At 44.8% G+C, this 27,819-nt stretch overlaps 1 protein-coding gene across 3 annotated transcripts; it reads left to right on the forward strand.

Moving 5' to 3' along the window:
- Positions 1-236: 236 nt before the first annotated feature.
- Positions 237-24,130, forward strand: TTF1 (transcription termination factor 1). 3 transcript variants are annotated; one of them, XR_012495989.2, is made up of 11 exons: positions 237-382; positions 5,333-6,366; positions 7,583-7,806; positions 9,142-9,327; positions 10,247-10,325; positions 12,487-12,617; positions 14,150-14,377; positions 15,817-15,906; positions 17,068-17,133; positions 20,385-20,470; positions 21,936-24,130. XR_012495989.2 is itself a non-coding variant. In XM_019728900.3 (11 exons), the coding sequence occupies exons 2-11, from the start codon at positions 5,351-5,353 to the stop codon at positions 22,115-22,117; spliced, it is 2,295 nt and encodes a 764-aa protein (XP_019584459.3). In that variant the 5' UTR covers positions 238-382; positions 5,333-5,350; the 3' UTR covers positions 22,118-24,130. The 3 variants fall into 3 exon arrangements, 2 of the variants coding, with proteins under 2 accessions (XP_019584459.3, XP_019584462.3); XM_019728900.3 differs by having other exon boundaries at positions 238-382; positions 14,150-14,384; XM_019728903.3 differs by lacking the exon at positions 237-382 and adding an exon at positions 397-718 and having other exon boundaries at positions 14,150-14,384.
- Positions 24,131-27,819: the final 3,689 nt, after the last annotated feature.

Consider the following 27,819-nt stretch of genomic DNA (forward strand, 5'->3'; position numbering starts at 1 on the left):
ATAATCTGAAATTATCTTGGTTGATTTGTTTGTTATCTGTCTTCCTCAGGTCAGGGACCTCACCAGCTTGTTCCTTCCAGTACTATAGACGGAGCGCAGCAAAAAATTGTTGGAACAAATAGAATGCACGCATGAATTAGCAAATCAGTGGAAGGAGGAATTCTGTCTCACTTCCTTAGTTTTAGGATCGCGCTCTACCCTACTCCACTCCCAACCACCCATGAACAAAACGGTCAGGCAACCACGGGTCACAATCCGAGCAGCTGGCCTGTTACTATGGCAGCGGGATGCCGAGGGGGGACCGGAAGCTACGCACGACTACTTCCGCTTCCACAACGGCGGCACTTCCGGATTAGAAGAAAGGTGGGGACGCTTTAGGAAGGTAGGTAGAAAACGCTTCTTTGTCGTTCCAGGTTTTTTTTTCAGATGCGCATGTGTAAATACGGCGGTGGGTGGTCGCTGTCTTCCTCCTCGGGGAGCCCGCCTTTGGCCTGCGGTGTCCGGGGGCGGGGGTGGCGTCTCTTTGCTCCGCGGCCGCTCCAGGCCCCCCCGCGTGGGTCTTCGGGCACCAGAGGGTCGAGAGTCGGACGTGTGATTAGTTCCTCCCTTCTCAGCCCCGGACGCCCACCCCGGAGCAGAGCAGGGTCTCAGTCGCGCTCCAAAGGTGGCGAGAGAATCTGGGACGAGGCTCGGGCGCATCCGTGCGGGGCGGGAAGTGGTAGGTTCCGAATAAGTGGCGATAAATGCATAGCCATTCGTTCCGTATTCATCGAGCACTGGGAACTATTTGGGAGCCAGACGGACAGGATCCCAGCCCTTCCGAGGCCGGGCATGTCACGTCCGAGCTAAGCGCAGTAGGGAGCGGACTGTGGGGAAACACTGCGTACGGGGGAGACAGGCCCCAGTTAAGCCACTAGCGAGGCCTTGAACTGACTTTCAAACAGACCAGTTATAGCGCAGAAAGGTAACGCGTAGGAGAAGCTTTCCTGGGAGAGAATAAGCTGCTTTTGCAAAGCCCCTGAGAATGAAAGGGAGCATGGTGTATTCTAGGAACTGAAAGAAGGCAGGTGCCTGAAACCCAGAGAGAAATGAGAGCTCGAGGGGTAGGCGTGGAACACACGAGATCATGCAGGGCCTGGCAGGTCTGCAGAGTTTGATTCTTGATCTGAAGAAAAACAGGGAAACCATCCAAAATTTATAGTGGGAAGTGACTATATTTAAAAGGCTGTGCTGAGTTCAAGAAACCAAAAGGAGAAGTTTAAGAGGTATTTACCAAAAAAGAAAGAAACTGATGTAAAGTAGAAGAGTATTTAAAGGAATCGTCTCTGCTCATTGTTATGAAGAGGTCCTGAAAGATGGGCCAGGAAAGTGTCTTTTGAGTTTAGCAGCTTGAAGGTCATCGGCACTCTCACTGGAGCAGTCTCGGGAGTAGTGGGGTGGAAGCTACAATGAAAGCTACCAAGATGTGGGTTAAGAAGTGGGTGGAAGGTGAGGGAATGGAGAGAGCAATTTCTCACTTGAGAAATGGTGCTGTGACGGGAAGAAAACCAAACAGCTAGCTATGACTTCAGGGTTGGAGGAGGGTTGCATCCTTGTTTTTTTTTTTTTTTTAAGTTAAATGAGTGTAAAGATTGTTGGAATGGCGCTGGAAGGGAGCCAGCGTAGATGGGAGAGGCTGAAGGTACAGGAGAGCAATGGGTTACCTGATGGATCCTGACATGTCTGAGAAGGCAGGAAGAGGTGGGGTCCAGCACACACGTGCAGTAAATGGCCTTTGACAGGAGAAGGGACACTTCCTTTGTGGCAGCAGGAGGGGAAGAGAGAAGGGGGCAGATGCAGGCAGACATGCTAGATTTGGAGAGTAACGTATTTCTTGTCTAATGTGTGTGACTGTGAGGTCGTAGGCAGGTTAGTCTGCTGCACTGAGAAGGAAGAATGGAATTAGAAGTTTGTTGAGAGGTAAGGAGATTTGAAATAATTTCAAGAAGAGTGGGTGAGTGAGCTGTCTGGAGCAGTGCTGTCTGAAAAAAAATAGAATGCAAGCCACGTATGTAATTTAGTATTTGCTAGGAGCCACAATTTAAAAAATAAAAATAAAAAAACATAAAAAGGAAAAGGTGGAATTAAGAATGTATTTTACTTAACACTGTTTAAACGATTATTTCAATATGAAAGCAACATACAGAAATTATGAGAGATTATTTTGCTCTTATTGTCCTAAATCTTTGAAATCTAGTGTGAGTTTTGCACTGAGAGCACAGGTTGGCCTCGCCACATTTCAAGTGCTCAGCTACCCTGTGTGGCCAGTGGCTTCTGTGTTGGACAGCACAGATCCAGAGGGAAATAGTCCGATTGTCTAGCTATGTTCAGATCCCAGTTATAGTTAGTTACCAGGTGTTTAGAGTCGTGCCCATCTGCCCAGTGCTGAGTGTTTTCTCCGTCCGTCCCAAGCAGTTCGAGGGCAGCCAAAGAGAAGGCATTAATTCATTCCAAAAGAATTACTTATGGGGCTCCTCCTATGAGCCAGGAACTATGCTAGACGCCGGGGCTGCAGGAGTGTGAACGACAAAGTCTGCTAGACTTTCAGGACAGGGAATCAGCTTGCAGGACTCACCCACCCTTCCTGTAGCTGAGACCTCGGAGCAGTCATTGATGGGTTTCTGTGCATCTCTGGGTGACATCAGGGAAAAAGACCTCAACCAAAGCTCTAGGTGCCTCCATTGAAGGTGCGACCATGAGGCTGGGGGATTTGTCTTGTACGTATAAGTCTCAATGTTCATTCATATCCCCCTCCCTCCAGCCACACAATTCTTACAGGTTGTTTTCTACCCAGGGTGCCTTTTGTAGAAAATGTGCTTACCATTCAGACTTGAAAGTCCACTGATACAGAGAGCTCTCCGGGATCCATTGTTAAAGTGAAAAATGTGGATCAGAGTATTTGGATGCTACATTCTGTGTAAGAAAGGAGGGGAAATGGGAGCAGATTGTTTTGATGTTTGAACCATGTGAATGTATTGCCTAGTCAAAGAGAAATGAAATCTTAAAAATTGAAACCCAGAAGCAATACAGAACAAGAGAGTTATTAAGACGTGTTTGTGGAATTATACTTTTCACCGTCTCTTATGTAAAGGACATTAATGTTACTGAGCTTCAGCTGCAGAGTTGCATGTGCTGGATATGAGTGTTGACCTGTGAGGCTTATTTAACTTCAGACCAAGTTATTGCAGAATCTTGACTCTTTGCTGGACACTCACAGGCACATTCAGTCTCTTTCTCAAAGAGGTGAGGTCAGTGGATACTTGATGTCCACACTGTTTAGACCCTGGTGGGCCCTGTGCTGTAATGATATAGTTCTCGGACATGGCTTCTACGTGGTGGAAATACAGACAAACTGCCCTCCTTCTTGAGGTTTCCTTTCTTAGCCAAGACAGACGTTAAATGACTAAGTAAATAACTTTATTTTTTAAACTGCAGTTGGGCAAAATGCTACAAAAGAGAAATACAGGTTGCTCTGACAATTAAGTTCGTGAACTCATGCTAGAAAAAGTGCAACATACCTCATTGCTGAATATCTACGGTCACCTTTGAAGTACTCTCCTTGTGAAGCTATACACCGGTGCCAGTGCCAGCACCCTTCAAAGCAATTCTGGAATTCTTTCTCTGGAATGGCCATCAGAGCTGTCGTCATGTTACCCTTGATGTCCTGAATGCCATCAAAATGTTTCCTTTCAATATTTCCTTTATCTTCGGGTAAAGAAAGAAGTCATTGGGGGCCAGATCAGGTGAGTAGGGAGGGTGTTCCAATATAGTTATTTGTTTACTGGTTAAAAACTCCCTCACAGACAGTGCCCTGTGAGCTGGTGCATTGTCGTGATGCAAGAGCCATGAATTGTTGGTGAAAAGTTCAGCTCACTTTCATCTAACTTTTTCACACAGCCTTTTCAGCACTTCCAAATAGTAAACTTGGTTAACTGTTTGTCCAGTTCGTACAAATTCATAATAATTGCTCTGATATCAAAAAGAGTTAGCAACATCGTTTTGACTCCTGATTTGGACTGATGGAACTTTTTGGCCGTGGAGAATTGGCTGACGTCCATTGTACACCTTGAGGCTTTGTTTCAGGGCCGTATTGGTACACCCATGTTTCGTCACCAGTGATAACAAGGTCCAAAACATCATCTTGCCTCTCCAAAAGGTCTTAGCAAACCTTGACTCTCCTTTGCTTTTGTTCATTGGTGAGCTCCTTCAGGACCATTTTTGTACACACCTTTCTTATGCCAAGATTTCCAGTTAAGATTTTCCAAACTGTTTCTCTATTGATGTTTACTTGGTCTGCTGTGCTTCTCACAGTCAGCCAATGATTTTGACGCACAATTTGATGAATTTTTGCAATGGTTTAATCAATTCTGCTCGTTACTGGCCGTCCTGACCGCTCTTCGTCAGAAAAACAATTAATCCATTTGTACACTGCCGTTTTCTTCATGGCGTTATCCTCATAAACTTGGACTAACATGTCCCTGATTTCGCTTCCACTCTTGCCAAGTTTAACAAGAAATTTAATGTTTCTTCGTTGCTCTAATACAAGCTCAGACATTCTCGTGATGGCACACAAAAACACGCAACAATAATAATGAACGCCACTCAGCAAGACACTGCCACACGTTGACACGAACATACCTGTGAGACACTGATCTACCAGGATTATGAAACCTTCCTGAGCTGTTTGTACAGGGCTGCCAATGTAAGCGCATGGTAGCAAGTTCGCGAACTTAATTGTCAGACCTCGTATGTATTCAGAAAAGATACATAAAATTGTTTGTGTGTTTTAAACTTAGTATACATGGTACCATAATATATACATCCTTTAACTAGCGAAAGCCTTCTTGAAGAGGTGACATTCAAGCCAAGCTCTAAAGGAGGAAAGGAAGCAGGAGGGAAGGACGGTGGGGAGGCAGCGGGGCGTGTCCCAGAGAGAGGAAACCGTGTGCTGTGAGGCCTTGGGCCAGGGACAGCCTCGTGGCGTGTTTGGGGAACCCAGAAAGGCCTGTGTGGCTGGAGCACAGAGTTGGAAAGAAGACAAAAGATGACGCGAGGGCAGCAGGGGCCTGAGTGCTGGGCACTGTTGTCTGGTGACTGTTGTTTTCTGTATCATGAAGGCAGTGGGACCAGACAGTCAATTACAGCACGGCTCCCGTGCCTTTAGAACAACGTAACGTTTCTAATCATGACCTCAGGCTTGTCATGGGCCACACGCTTCATTTTTCTGTGATTTTTTTTCCCTTCTGAGGCTAATGTTTAAAATACTTTGCACAAATAAACCGTTCTTGTCAAGTTTCCCTGTAGGAATAACATGGAAGGAGAAATGAGCAGACTTGAAATTCACACTCCAGTTTTTGACAAGAAGAAGAAAAAAAAGAGAAAGTATGCTGTACATGAGGAAAAACGTCGGAGGCATTCCCATGAAAGTTTCAGCGACTCCCCCTTGACAAGTGAACTGTCTGACCAAACAAAGAGTGAAAAAAAGAGAAAGGATTTCCAGCATCTCGTTTCTTCTCAGAAAAAATCAGAAATCTGTGATGAGACAGAAGAGGCCACTTCTACCACCAGAAAGAAAAAAAAGAGAAGAGACAGTGCTTTGGGGGTAGAGGACGAAACAGGTGTTGTATACGTCATGGTGGACAAAGAAAATATTGAGAACATGCCGAAGAATTTTAGAAGGGATGTCGACGTTGTTTACGTAGATATGAGCAAGGAACAAAAGTCGGCCGAAGAGCCTGAAGCAGATGCAGTGCATTCAGTTGCTAAGCGACGTAAAACTGAGTCAGAAGAACTGCACCATAAAGTTAGGGAGAAAAAGAAAAAGAAGCGTCGGCTGGAAGCAGAAGCAGAAGCGGCATCCTGGGGTCCTGGGCAGCGCGGCCCCAATGCACACGTCACCCTGCCCCAGCCGGAATCCCTGCGTCCTGGGGGCCTGGGAGGCGAAGTCACACAATTGCCAGGCTCTGCCCATAGAAAGAAGTCTAAGAAAAAAAAGAGAAAATTCTCGAGTGACCAGGAATGTGAGGTATTGGCCGTGCCCGAGAGTCTTGAGAGCGTGAACTCTGATGGATCCCACGTGGTCTGTGAGGTGGGGGCTGCAGAAGGTAGGAAGGAAGCCGGCAGAACAAAGAAAAGGGCTAAGAAAAGAAGGCACAGGTCTTCTGCTGAAAGTGCCTTAATGGCTGATGGTGACCTCTCAGTGCTCACCACGGGCTTCGGGGACCCGCCCTTGGGTTCACTGGAAGGTAGTGGTACCTCGATTGAAGCAATGGCGGAACCCAGGCCGCAAGAGGAGGAAAGCCGGGCGTGTTCGGACGAGATGCAGAGGTAACGGGGGTGGTGTGCCTTCTGTGGGTGCCCGCCGGTTGTGTGAATTCTGCCTCTATTCGCACGTCCATAGTGACTGGCAGAAATCATAAAGAGAGATCACGCAATGTACAGGATGATATGCACATTTAACCCAGTGACTTGCTCCTTTCTTCATGCGTAACACTTTAGATTTTCACTAAGAACTACTCTAGCCTTGAAAATCTACGAATAGGCTTAAAAGGCTTTTAGACCCCTAGATTACCTTTGTTTGTCTATATGCATCTAGATAGAAGGAGATAACTTAGAATGCTACAGAGCAGGAAAAAAACTTGAACTAGGGTTCTCACAAAGAAAAGAAATTTTGATATCATTATTTGCATAATTATCGTTTAAGTATACTGTCTAATGAATAAATGAAGGAATTTTTTTTAACTACTTTATTTCAGTTCTGGGACTTGGGACATATTTTTGCCCCCTTTTTCACTCAATGGCTTCCTTACATGTGTTAGGTGGTCCTGGCCTAAAATAATTTCACACAGAAGTTAAAGGAGAGAGGGCCCCACTTTGTGTGGTATTGATAATGGTTGTGGCCCCCCTCACGTCATCCACTGTGCCATCATATCTGGGACAGGTGCGGAACACTGATCATGAGGCAGGAATGTTCTAGAACATTGGTTCTTAATCTGTATTGGACTGTGGGCCTCTGAAAGCTGTTGACCCTTTGCTTAGACAAATGCACAGCTTTTGGGGTTTTTTCAGTTTCCTGTCTAAGTGTTGAGTGGTGAGCTAATACTAAGAGCAGATGTGGACATCTGGCAGAAGGTTTGGTGATAGGTGCATAGAAAACGGCAAAGGGGAACGTGTGGCCGTTATTAACTACAGCAAAAACAGCCGTAACCATAGAAACCCTGAATATTGATTTAACTAATTAGTAACCATTATTATAAAACTTAACTCGTCAGGAGGGTGGGGGAGAGATGTCTTAGTGTCCATGGGGGTAGAAAAGTGCTCGGTTTATGAGGAAGTCAATATCTAAAACAAAAACAATTGGGAAATAGTAATATGGGATAACATCTGGTGGAAACAGGGCTTAGGGCCGGTCGTCTCCCTTCAAGGCGGCCTCTGCCGTCTGTCCACGTTGGCCAAGTTACATTAAAGTGAGCAGACGTCCCAGACGGAATCAGGTCTCATCTAAGTGATGCGTAATGGTAATCAATCCACTTTCCCCCCTTAGGTTAGAACCTGCAAATGACGAAAGCCACGTGGAATCGGCTAAAGAGTCTGGGACAAAGTATTTGTCGGAAGATTCGAGAGAGTCCGATGACCCAGACGTGGATCTGGACTCCGCCGTGAGGCAGCTCCAAGAGTTCATCCCTGGCATCAAGGAAAGGGCCGCCACGACAATTAAGCGCATGTACCGAGACGACTTGGGGCGGTTTAAGGAATTTAAAGCACAGGGTGAGCTGTGGCACTCGGATGTTTGTTGAGCTTTCCTGTATGTGTAGCTAGCCCCGACTTTCTTTTGTGAATGATTTGGATTTTTGGATTCCCCAGCAGCATCCTTTAGCTGCTTTCAGCTTTATCTCCGTCCAGAATTGTTGTCCGAGCTGTAAAATTAGCCAAATGAAGCGTGCTGCGTTTCCTTTCTTTGCCCAACTTCCGGTAGAGGAGGCAAGGAGGGTGGGGCTGCAGGAACAGATAATCCCCACACTAGAAGCTCCGTCCTGGAAGCTGGGGAGAAGGAGGGGCCGATTGGCTGCAGCACTGGGAAGGGTACAGAAGTGAAAAGAAAATCGAAACACTTTCACATCATTAACTTCAATGAGGTGCATTTTCCTTCCTCGAGATACTAATCTGAGGGTGAGCTGGGTGAATGGCGTGGTTTCACGGGAGACCCAACTTGGTCTCCTTGATGTCACCGTGTTAAAAGAACCTCCCAGAAAGCTTATCGATTTAAGAAGACACCACAAAGGGCAGGCTGCATTCCACAAATGAGCGATATTTACCCAGTGCCTGCTGTGGGAGGCCCACTGGCCATTGACAAAGTAAAAAGAGGGGTTTTAGCCTTACGGAATTCACCATGTTGAAGAGATGAGCTTTAAGAAATAGAGAAATTAAGAGAGAGAAACAATTTGTAGAGCGGTGTCTATAGAACAATCCCATTTTATTTGTATTCTGCGTTGAGATTTTTATGAGTATGTATTTTATAAGAGATATTTTAAAAATAAGTCTAAGCATAGAAAAATATACTGTATAACGCAGTAAGTACATAATGAAACTTGACGGCTTTGAGTTACTAAGAGAAATAGAATGTCAAGTGCAATGATATTGTCACCCCATCCCCAATATATATGCGCAGAGAATATATGTTAAGTATTCAGGCTCACGCCAGCCAACTCACAACACTGCTTAGGGGAGTAGCATGGCGGAGGAGGGTAAAGCGGGGCTCCTTTTAAACTTAATTTCAATACAGTTTGAATTTTTAATGAATGTGTGTTCCTTTTTCATACAAAAATACAACTTTTAAAAAGGAGTGATGAATCAGGTCAGGTCTCTTTGGAATGGGATGACCAGGGAAAACCTTGGGAGAAGAGTGTGGCTTGAGCTGAATGCTGAAGGAAAGCTAGTTCCACAGTGGGGCCTGGGCGAGCGAACGTCAAGTGCACAGGCCGGGGCTGCTCCCAGGTGGGCAGGAGCCGGCGGCCCGGCCGTGTATTGTATGGCTGAGGAGCAAGTGGCAGGTTTGCTTTTATTTATTATTGACGATACTTTTCCTCCTGCCCGGAATCCTAGGTGTCGCCATTCGATTTGGCAAGTTTTCTGCGAAGGAAAATAAGCAGTTAGAGAGAAACGTGCAAGAATTTCTGTCCCTGACTGGAATCGAGAATGCAGACAAGCTGCTGTACACAGACAGATACCCAGAGGAGAAAGCTGTGATCACCGACTTAAAAAGAAAATATGCATTTAGACTGCACATCGGTAAGTGGAGAGCTGTTCAGTCTGCCCAGCCACAGCCTTCCATCGTGAAACGGGAAACCCGTGGTAAGTCTGTGGCCCGGTGCATGCTGAGTGCCGCTGTGGTTAACCGGATTCTCGCTGGCAGCCTGCATCTCCAGCAATTTGGAATGTGTTCACGTCTCCCACACGTAGTGCTTTACAGATTTTAGGCAGAATTAGATGATCAACTTCTCGCTTTCCTGTGGGTGCTCATAATGGCTTTGGTTTCTCTCCCTGTTCTTCATGCTGTAGTTTTTGCATTTATTGTACACAGCACGTCCTTATATGCACCAGGGTCTCTTCAGTGTGCTAAGTGTAGCCATGTAGGTGCTTTGGAGTGGAAGCCTCCTCCTGGGTGTGATGCTTGCACAGGCAGGAGGTCAGGCAGCAGTACAGGATTGGACTGGGGAAACAAAATCTCTGAATTTAAAGAGGGTGGTTGCTTAGGTGTTCTCTGGGATGCACCAAGGGAAGCAGCACAGTGAGCCCCGTGGAGGGCTGGTTCCATCTCTACGGTGGGAAGGCAAGGAAAGGTGCTTTGGGAACGGTGCTTCGTTACCTTACGGAGAACGGTTGGCGTGTGTCCCCACCTCAGCCTCCCTTCCCCTTCATTCAGAGCATGTTAAAATCGCTTTGCTTAGGAAGCCATGAGTTTCAGAGACCAGAAGCTGGCGCCTCTACAGACTAAGCATCCAGTTTTCAGAGATCTCCAAGGAAACTGGTGATTTTGTACATCTGCTCCCCAAGACAGCTTCCTGCAGCGCACCCGAAATCCCAGCCTTCCTGTGGGCCTAGCATAGTTAGTGTTGTCAAAAGGGGCTGTTCTGGGCTCCTTTGATGGTCAAGACTGCACTTGATGCCACGCTGTGTGCCCCTCTGACCACCTTTCTTCTCACTTTAGGTAAGGGCATTGCCCGGCCCTGGAAACTCGTGTACTATCGAGCAAAGAAGATGTTCGATATCAATAATTACAAAGGCAGGTAAGGACGGAGTCTTAGCAGCCTGACACACGACATTTTTCTAGTCTTTGCTGATGCTTTATATCAGAATAGCCACAGCCACAGATTAGAAGTAAAAAAAGGCTTAAAGATTTCTGTGTGTGAAACCAGGGCATGTATCTCTTGTCAGGTGGATGTCTTCGAGGGTCATTACAGTTTCCACCTCTTTAATCTTCCGGTATCTTCCCCTTTCCAGGTCCCTCAGCTTTTTCTTGATACTTTCATTTCAACACCCAGCATGCTCTGCTTCTCCCACCGTTCCTTGGGAAGTTTTCTCTGCTCCCCTGTAAACTCCTGTGAACCCCAGCATCCCTTGTCAGTGGGGTTCCCTTCAGCACTTAGCCCAGTTCTCTGGGTGCTCAGTAGCTATCTGAAGGTGGCGATGAGCACCAGCGTGACGTCCGTTAAGCGTGATTCAGTAGCTGATTCAACACTGAGTGATGGTCATTCTCTCTTCCCTTCTGTCCCAAATAAAATACCCAATTATAGTTTGATCCCAACATTCTAAATAAAACAAATGTAGGTGAAGTGTTGGCTGTGGGTCAGCTCTCTGCTCCAGGACAAAGGGACGAGCACGAGAGCGGCAGCCCCCCCTCTGCAGGCCCCGACGGCAGCCAGTGGCTCGAGGACTCCAGCTCTGTCAGGGAGACAACTGAAGTAAATCGAGCAAGACCCGCTGCGTTCTACTTCGCTACGTGTTTTAAAACCAAGACACGTGTATTATCTGAACTTCAAACACTGACATGACCTTGGGGTCTTTTATAAAATTGTTACCAAAAGAAACCTTAAGTAGAGGAAAGGTCCCCCACAGACTGACACCTGCCCTCTCCCCCAAGCCCCAGTGTTAGACCACTGAGGACAGAACTTGAAGGAAATTCACTAAAGATGACATTGTAAATGGAGCCTAAAGAAAGCTTTTTGGAAAGGAATGGGGGCAGCTAAGATAACATTTTTTCCTACCTATGATGTAAATGTGGGAATGAAATTTTTAGAATAATGTTAAGTCTGTCGTTCTAGTGATAAAGTTCATTTGTTTGTACCATATTATTTGTGTTGTGGTGACCATTTACACATAGAATATTTTTCCAATGTAAGGAATTCTTAACTGAAAAAAAACGTAGAAAAATCAAAGAATTGTCAGGCTCCGAGGACCTGTGGAGGTTCTGCAGCTGTTTCCTCATTTTTGTACACTCGGGTTCTCTCGGACATGCTCTTTTCTGTGGCTTCCGGGGTCCTTTAAGTTGTTTTTCAGACCTCGGAAAGATCTTGATTGCCTTGAGAAGGAAACCACTAGAAAGTACAGTTCAAAATAGTGAAGGATTATGAGTCTCTGTGGGTATAGATGAGTTTCTGAGACCAACTAGGATCTTATGTCCTGAGACAGTCTGGGTCACTGTGGTCAGAAACAGTATTCCACGCGGGCTGCGTCTGTGTTATATTAATAATACCGTAAACCACCACTCCCCGCCCACAGTCAGGAATTACACAATGTCCTAAAGATTGCTTTTGCTTCACTTAAATATTTAAGGTGTGTATCTCAACATTCACTTATAGTGTAGTGTTTTTCTTTTTAGTTCTTTAATATATTTGTTTTTACGTGGGATTAATGTACTTTAAATTCCTTCAATCGTTCCGTATTGTGTCAAACCATTTGTCACCTTTACTGAATGTCTGTTGTTTGTTAAGCATTGTGGGTTCCACAGTGTAGAAAGCCGACAGGGTTTTCTTGCCCTTGTAGGAAGGCCGTTCCCACCGCAGGTGCACAGGCTCTCAGGTGACCCCGGGGCTGGGCTGCAGGGAGCGCAGGGCTTTGTAGGCACAGGAAGAAGTTTGTGTCTTACGGTGTGTGAAATGCGGAGCCCGTAGGGGTTTGGATGGGGAATGACCTGATCCGATTGCTGGCTCAGCTCTGTGTCCTGAGCCAGGCCCGGGCCTATGTGAGCGATTTATTGGGTGAGCACAGTTGAGATGCTGGGACAGGAAGTGACGGGCGCTCTGGTCATGGGTCGGCCTGACGCAGAACCGGTTCCTGACAGCCTACCCCATGCAGCTTTCCCAGGACCACAGCAGACTGCGATGAGAACAGTTTTTAATCTTGGAGTTAATGCGAAATTGTAGTGTTTCCCCTTCCCCTTTCTCTTAGGTATAGCAAAGGAGATACCGAGAAGTTAAAGATATACCATTCCCTCCATGGGAACGATTGGAAAAAGATCGGGGAGATGGTGGCTCGAAGTAGCCTCTCCGTTGCCCTGAAGTTCTCCCAGATCAGCAGTGGTAAGTCGGGGTCTCTAGCGCCCACCTGGGTGAGCCCACCTCGGGGAGTGAATAAGCCCTGCAGGCCGTTAGCCCCCACAAGCCAGTGCCCAGGAGTCATTGTGGGCCCGTCTTCTGAGAGAGCCATCATTTTCTAAGCCATTCTCTGCACTGCTTCATTTCCTCGCGTGTATTGATGAAACCGTGCAACCTTTGTTCACAAGACTGCTTGCCACTATACGTCAGCTCAGTAGCTTTCAGCGTGGCTGTAGCTGCCAAGTGGACCAGTACCTAAGGAGGCCGGTGGGGGAGTCCCTTCCCCAGGATGGGAGGGTGGGGTGCAGTTCAGCGGGCCTGTTAGGCCGGGATCATCCCCCAAAACCAGTCTTGGTGAGCTCCTGTCTCTTTCTTTCATAAAAAGTTTTCTTGATTCTATTAAAAAGTCCCCAGCTGCTTTAAGAAGACAGTCTTTAGTCAGTGTTGCGGTTAGCACGTGGGCGGCTCATGTGCTCCCACCACGCGGGCAGAGCAGTGCAGCAACCGGGTGTCTGTGGCCAGCGCGGGGGAGACCCTGGGGTGAGTTGGGCACCATGCCTTTTGTGCCACCAACTCCAGCCACTGATGCCATGTGAAGACTCAGTGTTGCCAGTTCTTCCAGTTTCTAAGAAGTAAAGCAAAAATCTGGATTTTTATGTGTGTGTGAAATCTAGATTTTTTTTCTTTTTTTCCTCTCTTTTTTTTTTAATTGGGGAATATTGGGGAACAGTGTGTTTTTCCAGGATGTCAAGTCGTCGTTTTTCAGTCTAGTTGTGGGGGTAGCGCAGCTCAGCTCCAAGTCAAGTCATTTTAAATCTACTGGAGGGCGCAGCTCACTGGCCCATGTGGGACTCGAACCGGCAACCTTGGTGTTATGAGCACCATACTCTAACCACTGAGCCAACCAGCTGCCCTAGATGTTTTTTTCCCTTGAAACTCTCTTGATGTACATATTTATCCAAACTGCTATTGGGGACAAGTAACAACAACACTGTGGGCCAAACCAAAGGTATTTGTAGGCTGCTGGTTTGAGGTCTGTTCCTTAACTTGTCTGAACATTGGTTCTGTGAAGAATCCGTGGCCACTTTAGTATTTCATTATAATTTGCATGTAACTGATAGTTTAGGTTTGTGTAATTGAGATGTTGCCCACTGTCTTCTGAAAAGTCTCTGATGTATCTTTTTTTTTAAGACTATTTTTTTAGAGCAGTTTTGGGTTCACAGTAAAATTGAGAGGATGGTACAGAGATTCCCATATGCCCCCCACCCCAATGCATGCACAGCCTCACCCACTATCAGCAACCCCCACCAGAAGGGTACGTTTGTGACTGAACCCACACCACACGTCCTAATCCCCCAGGGCCCATAGTTGACATCTGGCGTCATCTTGGTGGTGTGCATTCTATGGATTGGGACCATTGTGGAGTGACATATATTCATCATTATGATTTCATTTTTAGTATTGTGTTTGCAAGCAAAAGGATTAGCAATTATAAGACCATCCTTTTATGTCTCTAGAAAGAAATCATGGTGCTTGGAGTAAGACGGAAACCCAGAAACTGATCAAGGCGGTGGAAGAAGTGATTCTAAGGAAAATGTCTCCCCAGGATTTAAAAGAGGTGGATTCTGAACTCCAGGAGAATCCCGAAGGCCGCCTGTCCATCGTCCGGGAAAAACTCTACAAGGGCATATCTTGGGTAGAGGTGGAAGCTAAAGTTGAAACCAGAAATTGGATGCAGTGTAAAAGTAAGTGGTAAGTTTTAAGGCTTCTTATATAAATTTCAACAAGCTATTCCTCCCATCTCCCTCCCCCCCACAATTTCTACAGAGTGGGTAGATTGGTGAGGTTACTAAGAATATCTGTGTGACCACCATGTGGGAAGGTTCCATGTCAAGAATGACCACTAGTTCACTGCTCCAACTAACCCAATATCAATGTCTGATTTAAGTTAGCACTTAACTAACCCTGATTCATTGTATGGCTTCCTCATACGAACTTGAACCTTTTTAACACTGAATATTGACTTCTGATTTCTTCACTCTGTCCGTTTGTCCGTTTCTAAGTCTTCAGTACAACAAGGTAGTTATCTGTTTGCCGCATTCAAAACAAAATCCAAAGCTAACATGCAGGAGAGAAATCACAAATATAGAGATCAGTCTTCTAACCTCCGCTTTCGAATTCTGCCTTTCTTCTGTCTGCATCTAAAGTGAGGCAGTCGTGCTCCTCATCTTCGACCTTCTTTAGGTACATCTGCCACATACAAGTATTTTCAGTCCTGATCTTGCTGCGTGTTCTCTGCCTGACGTAGCTTTTCCCAGCCCTGAGCTGGGCCTTGCAGCAGGGATCCTGTAGCTCCGCACCTGTCCCTCGTGCACAAAGGGAGCTCGGTCATCTTCAATAGCAAACAAGAATGAAATCCAGAGGAGGCACATTTTATGTCAAGAGCAAACTCTTAGATGGTACTGCTGATTGTTTATGTACCTTATAATCCCGTTGTAGGGTATTTGGTTATGTTGATAGAAGACCACACTCAAGGAAATCAGTTCCCAAGAACAGATCATGTTTTGGGGGGGGGGGGTGTAAGATGGAGGAACCAGAGCCCTTTCACCCCTACATTTTAGACCAAAAAAGAAGGAGCACTTTTGTGTTTTTATATATAAAATACATAAAATGTTTTTAATTGGGTGGCTGTTCTCATCAGGAACTTCAGCCAATGTTTCCTTCATCCATTAGCTTTGTGCCTTAGAGGAATCATCAAATCGTACATCACTTTACTAAATTGGGCTTCTTTGGTGTTCCCACAGCTGGTAATGGTAGTGAGGACGATGTCTATGTTTTTATAAACAATCAGATTGAGTTTATAGTGTCCTTTGGTACCTGCTAACAGGCTCCTTCTTCTACTCCCTTTTTAAAAACTTTTTATTATGGAAGTTTTATAACACACACAAACTTGGAACTCCTTGTATCTATCATCCAGTTTCAATAACCATCATCTTTCGCCCATTTTCTTATTCGTTCCCACTATTTAAAAAAAATAGGTGTATTATGTAAGGGAGGTGGTAAATGTTAGAACTGATGAATTGCAAAAGTTAGATAGTGCTTCTGAAGAAGAAAAAAACATAGGAAATTTTAATAGAAACGTTACTCCTGAAAGTGAACTACATTTTTCTTTCTTTTAACGTAGGACGGAAATTCTAACCAAGAGGATGACGAATGGTCGGGACATATCCCGAGGAGTGAACGGACTACAGGCCAAAATCAACCTTATTGAAAGGTAGCGAAATATCAAGGGAGGCTGTTGGAGCTGTTTTTCTCTCCAGCCGGAGCGTAGTTGTTAAATAGCAGTCACATCCCTCTTCCAGCACTTTGCCCATGTATGACCTTGGGCATGTTTCCTTCCTTTCTAGGTCTTTCTAGGTTGTTCACCTTAAATGAGGGTGATCCTAACAGTATCTCCTCTTAGTGTTATTGGGAGAAGAAATGAAATAGTGTGTGTAACGTGGACTGTGCACTCCACAAATGTAGTTATTTTAGTCTTTGAAGGTTTTCGTGTGGATGTTAGTTGTTTCCGTCCATTGGAAAATGGAGGTAAATATTCAGTCCCAGCCCCATTGCTCTCCAGCACACATTACTTGGTGCCACTCTGTCTTTGAGTTCCTTGTCTATGCAGAGTCCTCCTTCCTGAAGGAAGGGGAGATGTGAGGCTACTTTAGAAAACCCACGAGTCTAATGCACCTGGGCGCATGTCAAATGAGGAACAGCACAGAGCAGAAGAAACCTCTGGGTTCTGGCCACCGGCTCCAGCTCCATTCTCCCTGCTCCATCATGCACCTGCTCTAACTTCGTTGACATGCTTCCTCTTTTTCCATACCGGTCTGGTGGGGTGTGCCTCTCCCCCTTTTTTCGCCTACCAGAGAGACAGCATAGACTAGCAGAGTTGAGGAGGGCATCTCAAGTCCGGGTCCCAGGGTTGGCACCGCGTGTTCGTCACGGAACCTTGAGCCAGTGACTCGGGCTCTCAGCCCCACTTCCTGGTCTGTGGAATGGAGATGATCCCCCACCTCGTCGGGGGTGTTGAGGGGAAATGGACACAGTGTCTGCCGCATAGTAAGTGCTGAGTACACATGTAGCTATGACCATGTGTCTACCCTGAATGGCAAAGTTGTGTTTGTATTATGAGAAAGCAACATGGTTTGCTGGGAGATGCACAGGGGTCAGGAGGAAGAGAGATGGCCTTTTGGTCTGTAGCTCATTAACTCAGTGACCTTGGGCTAACCTTGGGTTAGCAGGCTGACTTCGCAGGGCCTGTGTAACAAGGGAGCTGGCGCAGAGGTGAACGTGCTGGTGCCTTCGAGCCCTTCACCTCTGTGAGTCCGTGAAGGTGTCCATCATGCTGATCTTTGCTTGAAAACTTAATTTTTATGTTTTCTCATAGATTGTATGAAATAAATGTGGAAGATGCTAACGAAATAGACTGGGAAGATCTCGCTAGTACCATAGGGTAAGACCACGTGTTTACTATTAAGCTAATTAAAAGGTAAGAGGGGACTTCTAACCCCACCCACATACCCCTTTGCCCATAGCCAACCGTTCAGCCACGTTTGTTTTATCACTCCTCCCTCCCTCTCCCGTTCCCTTCTCCAAGGGAATGAAGTTTTTTCCCTTAACCATCTGAGACCTGGTGACGGATGACAAATCCTAAACAACAATGTTATTCCACATAATCCCAGTACAATTAGCACTGAGGACATTTGACATTGTTACAATTCTATTGTATGAAACAGTCAGCATTCGAATTTCACGACTTGTCTCGATAATGCCCTTTATATAGCAGTTCCCCGATTTAAGACCCATCTAGGATCACACTGCTCTTAACGGTCCTGTCTCCTTACTGGCTTTCAGTCTAAAGTTCTTCTGCCTTTGTCTTTGATGACATTGAAATTGTGGGAGCGCATAGGCTGGTTGTTTTGTCGAGGCTCCCTCGGTTGGAGTTTGTCTGATGCTTCCTTCCGGTTAGATTAGGGTTTTGTGTTTCAGGCAGCCCCGTGACATAGGTGAGGCTGTATCGTCATCACACATCACGTCACACTATGAGGCACGTGATTCTGATTTTGGTCCTTTGGCTCTGGTGGCGTGGGCCACGCGTCCCCACTGCATTTTATATATAGTTACTTGTGGTGATGTGTTTCTCTTGCCGGTCAGAAGGCTGTGCAGAGCTAATTTGAGATCCTGTTCCTCTTCCTGCTTCCGCCTAGTTTCGCTGTGCTGTTCATTTGCATTTCTCATCTGAGCAGTGAGTTTGAACTTTCCTGTGTGTATAATCTCTGTTTACCTTTGCATTTTGAATCAGTTCCTGCTACTGAGGAGGGAGGCCACCACTCGCAGTATTTGGAGTCTCTCCTTGGTGACCAAGGGGAAGCTAGCCTGCAGAGCACAGTCCCTCTGAGCAGAGCACATTGTTGAGTGCGGGGTACAGGGATTGGTTGCCTTTGGAAGGGGGGATTTTAGGGGGCTTGGTTGGCCTTCAGTTTTGGGAGTGTGGATGGTGGAGTGAGACTGCTGCAACCTGGCTGACTTTCAGAAGCATGGCTGCTGGTGTGAAGCCGCATTTAACCTGGTTCTGGTGCTTAGTTATGTACACCTTGGGATGTGGCCAGAGAACAATTCATTTTTTTTCTGTAACTTGGAGAACTGGAATTTTTAGTGCCAGGCCGTGCCAGGAGGCCCTGCCAGGAGTCCCAGACACAGGCCCATTATTGCAAACCCTTTCCTTTACTAGCTCCCCTGAGGAGTGGGGGACTCATTTACTCTTCAGTGTTCTGGGTCCCTGAGAGGTGACGCTATCAGGTGCTTTGAAGGAAGGGGACCCTGCTTTGCACGCCACCAACTCCCATCCTGAGAAGTATTTATGTCGACAAATCCCTCCCTTTATGTTATCAAACCACTTTTTAAAAATCTGACTTTTCCAATAAATTTTTGTGTATTGTGTGACATTTTTTCAGATCACATGGTTTCTTAAATTCAAATGATTTAATGATTTTCAGTAAAAATTATATGCATATTTAAAAATGGATTGTTCTAATTAAGATTTACAAACCTCAAAGCTGTAAAATAGAGATTATGGAATCTAGTCAAACGCTGTTTGAAATAATACATTCTCAAAGTTTTAATAGTGAATTAAAACAGTGAAAAAGAGTTTAAAAAGTCCAATGTCTTCAGGTTCTTAAAGCCTCCCTTGTGGATTACTTAGGCATGATTTAAAGTCAGCGTTTTCACCTAATGAGATGTAACACCTACTTAGTTTGAAAATGCCCAGATCAAATGTTGCCTCTTCTCCATGCCTGAGCTTGGGGCTGCAGAACATGACGCTGGGCACAAGGCATTGTGGGAAGGGGGTGGCACAGGCCTTAGAACCTGGGCTTGGCACACTGACCTGGCCCTGAGTCCTGGTGCTCATTATTTAGCCGTCCTTGGGCAGGTTGTTCCCTCGCTTGTCTCGGTTTGCGCATCTAAACAATGGTTTGGCGGGACCATAGTGAGGACCTAAGGAGATAATGCAGGAAAGACTCTTAGCCCCGTGCCTGGCACATGGTGTGGCTGCTGTGATGAAGACGCTGAAGGAGCCCAGTCATCTTGTACCTCTACCTACTTAACAGAAAAATTACCCACTCTAATCTTTAACTGCTAGATTAGTGAGTTATTGAAACAAACAAGTCATGCTTTATTGTTTAAGAAAAAATGTGCATGACGTGAAGTTAGTGATTTTCACTTTAAAAACAATTTAAGAGTTGGTGGTATCAGTCTTGCTGTGAATCGAAAGTGTATTTGATTCACTGAAACATTATCAGCATCTGCTTTTTTTAGCTTTGTAAAATAAAACATCAGGAGACATCTGCTTTTGAATTGTAACAAATACGTGTCTATCCTGAGTGTAAGTGGCTAAGAGTGTTGGATCAGCAGTCAGACCTCCCAGTTATCCCAGCTCTACCCCTTAGCAGCTGTAAGATCCTGGACAACTGCTCTCTGCCTCAGTTTCCCCATCTCCAAAATGAAGGGTAAGAGTAGCAGCTCCCTTAGCAAGTGGTCGTGAGGACTGTTTCTTGCTACGTGGAGAGCCCTGAAGGCAGGGCCAAGTCCAAGGTCAGCATCAGCACATTAGTGGGCGTTGTGCTTTGTCTTCCCGACCAGTAATTTAGATTATTCTAATTAAGTTTTTCACCCCCAGCCCCAGGGTTTTTTGAGTTATAACTGACAAATAAAATTCTATATATATTTGAAGTCTACAACATGATTTGATAAATGTATACATTGTGAAAGACCAGTCAGGTTATAATGAACACATACAGCACCTCACATAGTAGCCCTTCTTTTTTATGGTGAGCACACGTCAGATCTACTCTTTTAGCAAATTTCACATATGCAATACAGTATTGTTAACTAGTCACCATGCTGTACATTGGATCCCCAGAATTTATTTGTCTTGTAACGGAAAACTTCTGCTTTAAACAGAATCCATCATGTACTATTGACTTGCTTCTTTTTTTGCGTGTTTTTTTTAACCAAATGACAGTAGCGTTTCATATGTGTCTTATTTTTAATCACACGTATATGGACATGGTGATTTTGTGTTCAGGATTAAGAAAGTTACGTAATGTCTATGGCTCTCACCTTAATCAATGTACTTTACACAGTACTGAAATGACCAGTTTTTAAACTGACACTACCTTTTTCTTTCTCTTTCCCTTTCTAAAGTGATGTTCCTCCATCTTATGTTCAGACTAAATTTTATAAACTGAAAGCTACCTGTGTTCCCCTTTGGCAGAAGAAGACTTTTCCAGGTCAGTATTTTCAACATTTGAATAGTTAAGAACATGGTGTATGGTGCCTCCCACTGGTAGTGACTTTGGGCAAGTGACAAACTGGGAGCCTCAGTTTCTTTAGTCACAAAATGGTGAAAATTGGCAAATTATAATCCCTACCTGACAGGACTTTCAGAAGTACTAAATGAGGTAATGAACATGCAAAATACGGTCACCAGGTGCTCGGCACTTAGCAAGCATTCTATTCAATAACCCTTAATACCAGCATGCACACACATGCACGCACAACACACGCTCAGGTACACGTCACCATGTGTAATGATTGTACCTCAGCTCTTATTTTCCTGTACCTCAGTCAAGAGACAGTTTGTGCATAGGCTAGGCTAGGATAGGATAGTAAGCATAGGATAGTAAGAAGTTTATTAGAAAAGCAGATACACTCCAAAGATTATGGAGCGGGCTGACCCAAGAGAGGGAGAAACCGCCTCCTTCTGTTGTGTGACAGCTTTCACTTCTATGGGTGATTGTCTCCCCCGCTCCCTCTCCAGTATCTCTCCTTTTCCCAGCTGGCATGCCTCATACTCCTTTTCTGCTCCCAAGGCTGTTTCTCAGGGCGTAAGTGTGAACCCGTCAATTTCCCAAGATTTATTTGAGAAGCTCATTAAAAAGTGACAAACTAATTGTGTGGTCCTGAGAAGCAGGATATCTATTCGGATAAGTGGTATGCTTTCCCTCCCTCTCTGGCCTTTTTTTTTCTCCCTTCTTCTTACAACATACTTTCTTGGTAAGTAGGAGCAGCTGGAAGGGCCTCCTAACCGGGGCTAGTTCCCTCCTTCTCCTGCTCGTGTCTACTTTCTACCTGCCCTATCACACACATTCACACATGCACGCACACACGCCGCTCCAGAAACAACATCGATGCCCAGTTCCTTCTTTGCAGCCATTTGTGGGTGGTTAGATATATAATTCCCAAACTCTGATCACCAGAGTCATGTGGAGGATTTGTTCAAAATACACATACCTGGGCCTTATCCCAGACATTTCGAATGCTAATCTCCAGGCTGGGTTGAGAGGCTAGATTTTCTCTAACAAGCTTACAGGAGGGGCTGCAGTGGCCGGCCCAGCACCAGTATTTGGGGACCATGTGCAGGTGACACTCTGCCCTGGAGTGTGTCATGAAATACCTCTTGCACGCAGCAGACATCACTTCCTGGGTTTGAATCCTGGCTCTGTGCCGACTAAGTCCATGACTTTGTGCAAGTTTCATCATGTTTCATCATGCCTTGGTTTCCTCATTTGACAACTGGGTGCTTGCTTCTAGGATTCGGGGAGGGTGGAGTGAGTGAGTATAGTAAAGCAGTAAGAACAGGGTCTTGCACGTGTGATGCTAGCACAGGGTCCGACCAACAGCAGCGCCCTCTGTCCCTTGACCTTGGGAAGAGGCTTTGTACAAATCATTCCGACATGAAATGTTTTTCTTTAGAGATAATAGACTACCTCTATGAGACGAGTCTACCTTTGCTCAAAGAAAAGCTAGAGAAGAAGATGGAGAAAACGGGCACTGAGATCCAGACTCCTGCAGCCCCCAAGCGTGTCTTCCTGTTTAGAGACATCTTTTACTCTGACAACGACAGTGAGGGAGAAGACGGAAACGAGAAAAGTTAAGCGGATGACACTCCCTGTCCGTTTTCCAGCTTTGGTCGTATTTATGCACATGTGGCGGTAGAGCGATTTCCAGTGTTTCTGTTTGTTAAGATCCAATGATCAAAGGAAAGGCATTAAAATGACAGCCTTTATTGTGGAGTATTAAAAATTGACTGACATAATCACATTCAAGTTCGTTTAAATGTGAAAAGAAAGAGGAGCATAGGAGTTGATTTAATATTTCTGTACCATTATATAGAGAAGAGTTACAACTAACGGTTTTTAGAAAACAATAGTATCCCAAGCCCCTGTAAAGCAGAAGAGGGGAGAGTCGTGTCCTGGGAACATTTCAGTACATGCTCCCAGCAAACGGAGAATGTTAACAGTTTCCCTGACACACGCTGTTTTGCTTCCTGCTTTTCAGTTGTTCATATCTATGTTCTCAGTGAATATAAGTATTAGGAAAATGTCAGAGGAAGGTTGTGCATCTTCTGTTCCCTCCACCTGGTTTCTGTTCCCATGTATGTGTCAAAGTGTGCATATCCCATCTTCCAGAGTGCAATTCGAGTGTTTAAAGATATATTTGCTTCATACAGATGCCCTCTCAAAGACAGTCACTGAATTCATCTGGTGTTCCATGGGGGTGGGGAGCAACAGCCCTCTCTTCCATTGCTTCTAGAAAAACTGGCTCTGTTAGACTTATTTAACAATGCTGTGTGGGTCTCAGGCACAACTCATGCCTAATGGAATTTCAAGGGTCATTTTTTAACATAGGGCTGTCCCATCAGTCAGAAAAGCAAAAACACTCCAGATATTTCAAACAGAAGGATCTAACATAAGGATTTAGGTTACAAAATTGCCATAAAGGATGAAGGGGCAAACAGGAAAGGCTGAATCACCCACCAGTGGGGACCTGAGGGGAAGCTGTTGTAGCCCCCTATGGCCTGCTGCGTGCCCCGCACTGTGATGTCCACTAACGTGTGTCCCCACCCCACCCGCCTGCCATGGCCTGCGCTAATGGCCACCCCACCCCCACCGTGGCCTGCACTAACGTGCCTCCCTCCTCAAACTCTGGGTTGTCTGCTGCTGCTGCCCTGGCAACAGCCTGTGCAGCTGTGTCCCTTCGCGGCCCTTCAGCCTCAGCAGGAACCTGTGACTCCTTGAAACACAGTGGCTTCTGCCTCCCGCTTGCCTTCTAATCTGTCACAAGTCCCTCCCACGGCAGCCCCTTCACAGGACCCAGCTGGCAAGGGAAATAAAGTGTCCAGGCTTCTAGGCACAGGGGAGCGCATAGGAAGCAAAGTGTGGGGGAACATTATCCCATGTACAGTGATGTCACCATCTGCACCGAGGTGCAACTCCACTGTCCCCTGAGTGTCTCTCTCAGGTCATTTGTGTCACATCATGTGTCATGTTGGTTAGTTCATCTACTAAGCTAGACATTTTCCCAAACCTGCCATTATTGGAGAAGCAAGAATATGGAGAAACAAATTTAAGAGTCCTTGGTCACCAGTGTACCCCTAGTGCTCAAAACACTGTTGTGCAAATAATAGACGCTCAATAAATGTTCAGTAAACAAATGAATATTTTCTTTTCAGCAAGCATTTTGCCTTTAGTCCCCTCCTTCTCCATGCTGATGGAAATGTAAATTGTATGTTCCTTTTGGAGGACAATCTGGTAAAATACATCTAAGCCTTAAGAATGTACATATTCTGTGAGCCAGCAATTTCGCTTCTAGGACCTCAAGAAATAATAAAACTAGTGCATAAGAATGGCACATTTATAATTTGAAAAATAGAAAAAATGTAAATGTTCCTTAATAGGAAATTTGTTAAATAACAGTATATTCCTAGAATGGAATATTATGCAATAATTAAAAATGATGATAGATTTGGTACACATAAAAAGAGGTGAACGGTATTATCAACTGAAATATTTCAGAAAAGTATGTATATTTTCTCAATTTTTAAAAGTAAAAAAAATAAAGGAAATGGTGTGTATATCAATGCATTAAAATGTGTGGAAGGAATTAAACCCAAAATGTTGATGGTTTTCTCTGGGCCATGGGATTATGAGTTAATAGGTTAGAACTCTGGATTTGCAAGTGCCAAAAAATCCGACTCAGATCGGAGGAATCTGGGGACTCAAGACTGAAAGTCCAGTGGGAGAGCTCATTTTAGGGAAGGGCTAATCCCGCTACTCAGTCTCCAAGATGTGGTTCCTTGCTGATTCTGTTCCCTTCTCCAGAGTCCACTTCATCTTTAGTCCACACACAAGGGGCCCTGTTGCGACCTGCACTACACAAGCCGTGGGAAGGCGAGGGAGGCGGCGAGGGTTAAACTATAATAAAGAGACAGAGACTCACATACAGTTAAATCACAGAGGACCGAGGGACTCGCAGCCTCAAGGGACTGGAGCCCCGAATCGGGTCGTCGTGGGTATTTATTGATTTCTTACAATAAGCATCACATGATTAGAGGCAGGGTCCGCGAAACTCTTACACCACACCATAATAAAAATTCTTCCAATTCCCAGATATTTGTCCCAAAGCAACCGATGCACATTGTCCCCAGGCGACTAAGGTGGGTGTGTGTACAACCCCCTGGGGGAGCAAGTCTCACAAGGTAAAACCATCCCATGAGCTAAGCAGGAAGAGCAGATATCTTATCGCTCTAATAGGTCCTTTGCACAGCAGGGTGCAGGACAACAACTGGGGCTGCATCAGCAGCTTCCCATAATGGTGAGGAGGAGGGGTATGGCTACCTCCTGACTTTTATTGTGTTAACTCATGGGGGTCCCAATGGGGTCCCGTCTGGCTTAAGTCGTTCCTCCCATGAGGAAACTTACTCGTCTTTGACTGCAGACCCTGTTTACAAGGACCAAATAGGGAGACTTAGGATACATGAACTCAACCCCAAAGGGACAGTCCCGCAGTCTTCTTTCCCTAAGGAAAGATTGGAGGGGACAGGCGGCTAGGCTGCTGTGTGACCACAGGGCCCTTCATACAGCCACATGTCTCAGCAGTCCTGTTCCCCATTCAGTGGAAGAAAAGGGTCTGCCCATTCCATTGTTCTTGCTTAAGCCCTGGGTTTTGCTCCTAACGCCCAGATTAGAGCCTGTGCCTAACTCTGAACCATCGCTGTAGCCACGAAGATAGGATTGGCTTCATCCAATTTGGGCTCCTCTCAGATTTAGCTCAGCATCCCTTGAATGGCTGAGAGGATAAATACCCCAATAGAAAATCAGGGTCCCCTTAGCAGCAGAAGAGGTGAATGGACTGAGGAATCAAACCACAAATGAAGATGACGGTGGGTGGTCACCTATGCTATGAATTTTACCCCCAAAACTTGTGTATTTTGTAAAAGTTTGATTTTTATCACTTTTTCTCACTGTATCTCCCACACGCCCCCCCCCATGGGTGAAAAAAAAAAGTATACCATACAAATCTTGACCAAACACCCTTTTTACATCTAAGAATCCAGGAGTTTGGAAGGAAAAAAAGTGCAGAGTAGATTGGTTATGTCAGATGCAGGTCCAGGAGAGGAGAAGTTGTAAGGGGAGCCTGGGTTTGGTTTGGGCTATACAGACTGCTGCACTGACGGGGCACGTGTACCCCCAGTCTGCTATGAGGAGGGTAGCCAGAAGAAACACCACGCTAAGACGTGTGGATTTGTCTGTCGGCTCCCTGCAGACGAGAGGTGAAGCCGTGAAATGGACAACCCCCGTTTAGAGCAAGAAAAAGACAGAGTAAGAACCTCAGTGTCTGTATTTGGGAGGAAGTGGAAGAGGAAGAGACACAGGAAGTGAACAAGGTAAAGAGCAAAAAAGAATACTTATCTCACAAGAAACAAAACCAAGGAACAAAATTATTTTCCAACAGGCTTGACTGCACTATTTCAGTTCACGGTCATTTTGCACTTTTCGATAAGCATGTTTCTTCACTCGTAAACTTCATTACCCAACAAAGAGGCCCAGGACTCTGCAGCAGAGAGGAGGTTAAAAAAAATGAGCCTTGTAACCACACCAAGACATGATTCTGGTCACACCCCTACTCTCAGTTCAACAAGCGTCTTTGACCACACGCAGTGAGCCGGGTAGTGTTGGAGGCTAAAGATGCAAGCGTGAACGGTACAGATTTGGTGCTGTTTTCTTGAAGGCTACACAATGCAACACTCTCTGAACAGCATTCCCTGAAATCCACACCACAGTCACAATTCTTCGGCCTCGTCAAACAGTCTGTCATATCAGTCCATAGCCAGCCTTAGCCTATCCAAGCTGCCACAGAGCTCCATGATTATAATCCCTGGACACCCTCAGCAGTTCACTCTCTCCCTTTGTGGTACTTCCCAGTTCAAGACCCCAAACATGGGTGAGCCCTTCCATCCGCCTCCTACCTATACCTGAATATTCCTAGAAGAAAATCACACGACTGAGCTGGCTGGTTTCACTTTGATGATTGTAAACCTCAACTGGACTCACAATATTACCAAAGGATCCTACTTTAAGTCTCTAGTAAGCTTGCTTTTCTTTTCTCCACATCAGCTGTTTTATACATTCAGTCTTCCCGTACCCCTCTTCTGCCCTTTCATGATGCAGTGAGAAAAAAGGGAGGATGAATGATGATGAAATCAAGATAAGTTATTTAAACATTCTGTAATTCATTAAAAGAGATCCATTTCAAATAGAAATAATGAGTAATACATTTTTGGATAGTTGATAATCCAAGTAATGATGATAAATGAGTCACATGATCAAACTGGAAAAAGCACTGAAATTTTTACATAAAATACTGACATATAAAACTCACAATATGGATCTAAAAATGGCAAAATCTATGACAACCTTGTAATAAGGTGTCACCAATTTGTAGTCTTTAGGTTCAATCTCTCCATGTTATAGCTCATATGTGAGAAAAAGCTTGATCTCAATTTTCTTTAATTTGGTAATCCTAAAATTTTAACATGATATCAAATGAAATCATTAATTTGAAAGAAACTTTTATAAACTCTTAATAAAATGTAATCAAACTTGCTAGGGAAAAGACTGAATTATCTTGGTGTTGTCTGTACAGAAAACGATCTTCAACCTCATTGTTGAGGTAATTAAAATTTATGAAGCCGAAACACATAACTTTTACAGAATTGTGTTTGCAGCTTAAATATTTCGGTTATTTTTTCTGGATTTTTTTATATTTGTGCTTTTGTCCATTAAAAAAAAAATTGTAATTTGTGCCATTCATTCCAAATAAATATTAATTTTATTCCCAATTTTGTATTTATAAATTTTTAGTGTGAAAATTTTAAGAACACCCTTCGTATTGTGTAAGCTTTGGACTTGACTATACTACCTCGGATCAAACTTGGGACATAATGGTGAATGTAAAAAGCAACTTGAAGAAAAATGTGTTCAGTATAATTTCATAAAGTTTAAAAGCATGCAAAACTTAATACATTGCTTACAGATTAAGACCAAATTTGGTAAAAGTATAAGGAAAGACCCACAGAGGGCTCAAAGCAAGATGAAATTAAGACTTTAGTGGGCACTTTCCTCCTTAAAAATATCAAAAGTCATATTTTACGACCACGTTGTTATAAAGACAAATCTTTTGTTAAGTATTAAAAGATTTTCAACCTAAAATTTCACTTTTTTCCGATTTTTATAGGAAGTTAAAACGTGTCCCTAGCCAAAGCTACTGTGTCTAATGGAGAAATTCCTTTGTTCAG

The sequence above is a fragment of the Rhinolophus sinicus genome, chromosome 16 (genome assembly GCF_057876585.1).
Source record: "Rhinolophus sinicus isolate RSI-liver-muscle chromosome 16, RSI-T2T, whole genome shotgun sequence".
Taxonomy (NCBI): Eukaryota; Metazoa; Chordata; class Mammalia; order Chiroptera; family Rhinolophidae; genus Rhinolophus; species Rhinolophus sinicus.

What these genes read in the sequence shown, in the direction of transcription:
- TTF1 (XM_019728900.3), top strand. Translation starts at nt 5,351, where the DNA reads ATGGAAGGAGAAATGAGCAGACTTGAAATTCACACTCCAGTTTTTGAC. An exon ending in ATGCAGTGTAAAAGTAAGTG is followed by an intron (nt 14,385 to 15,816) that starts GTAAGTTTTAAG and finishes CTTTTAACGTAG; the next exon opens with GACGGAAATTCTAACCAAGA. An exon ending in AAAATCAACCTTATTGAAAG is followed by an intron (nt 15,907 to 17,067) that starts GTAGCGAAATAT and finishes GTTTTCTCATAG; the next exon opens with ATTGTATGAAATAAATGTGG.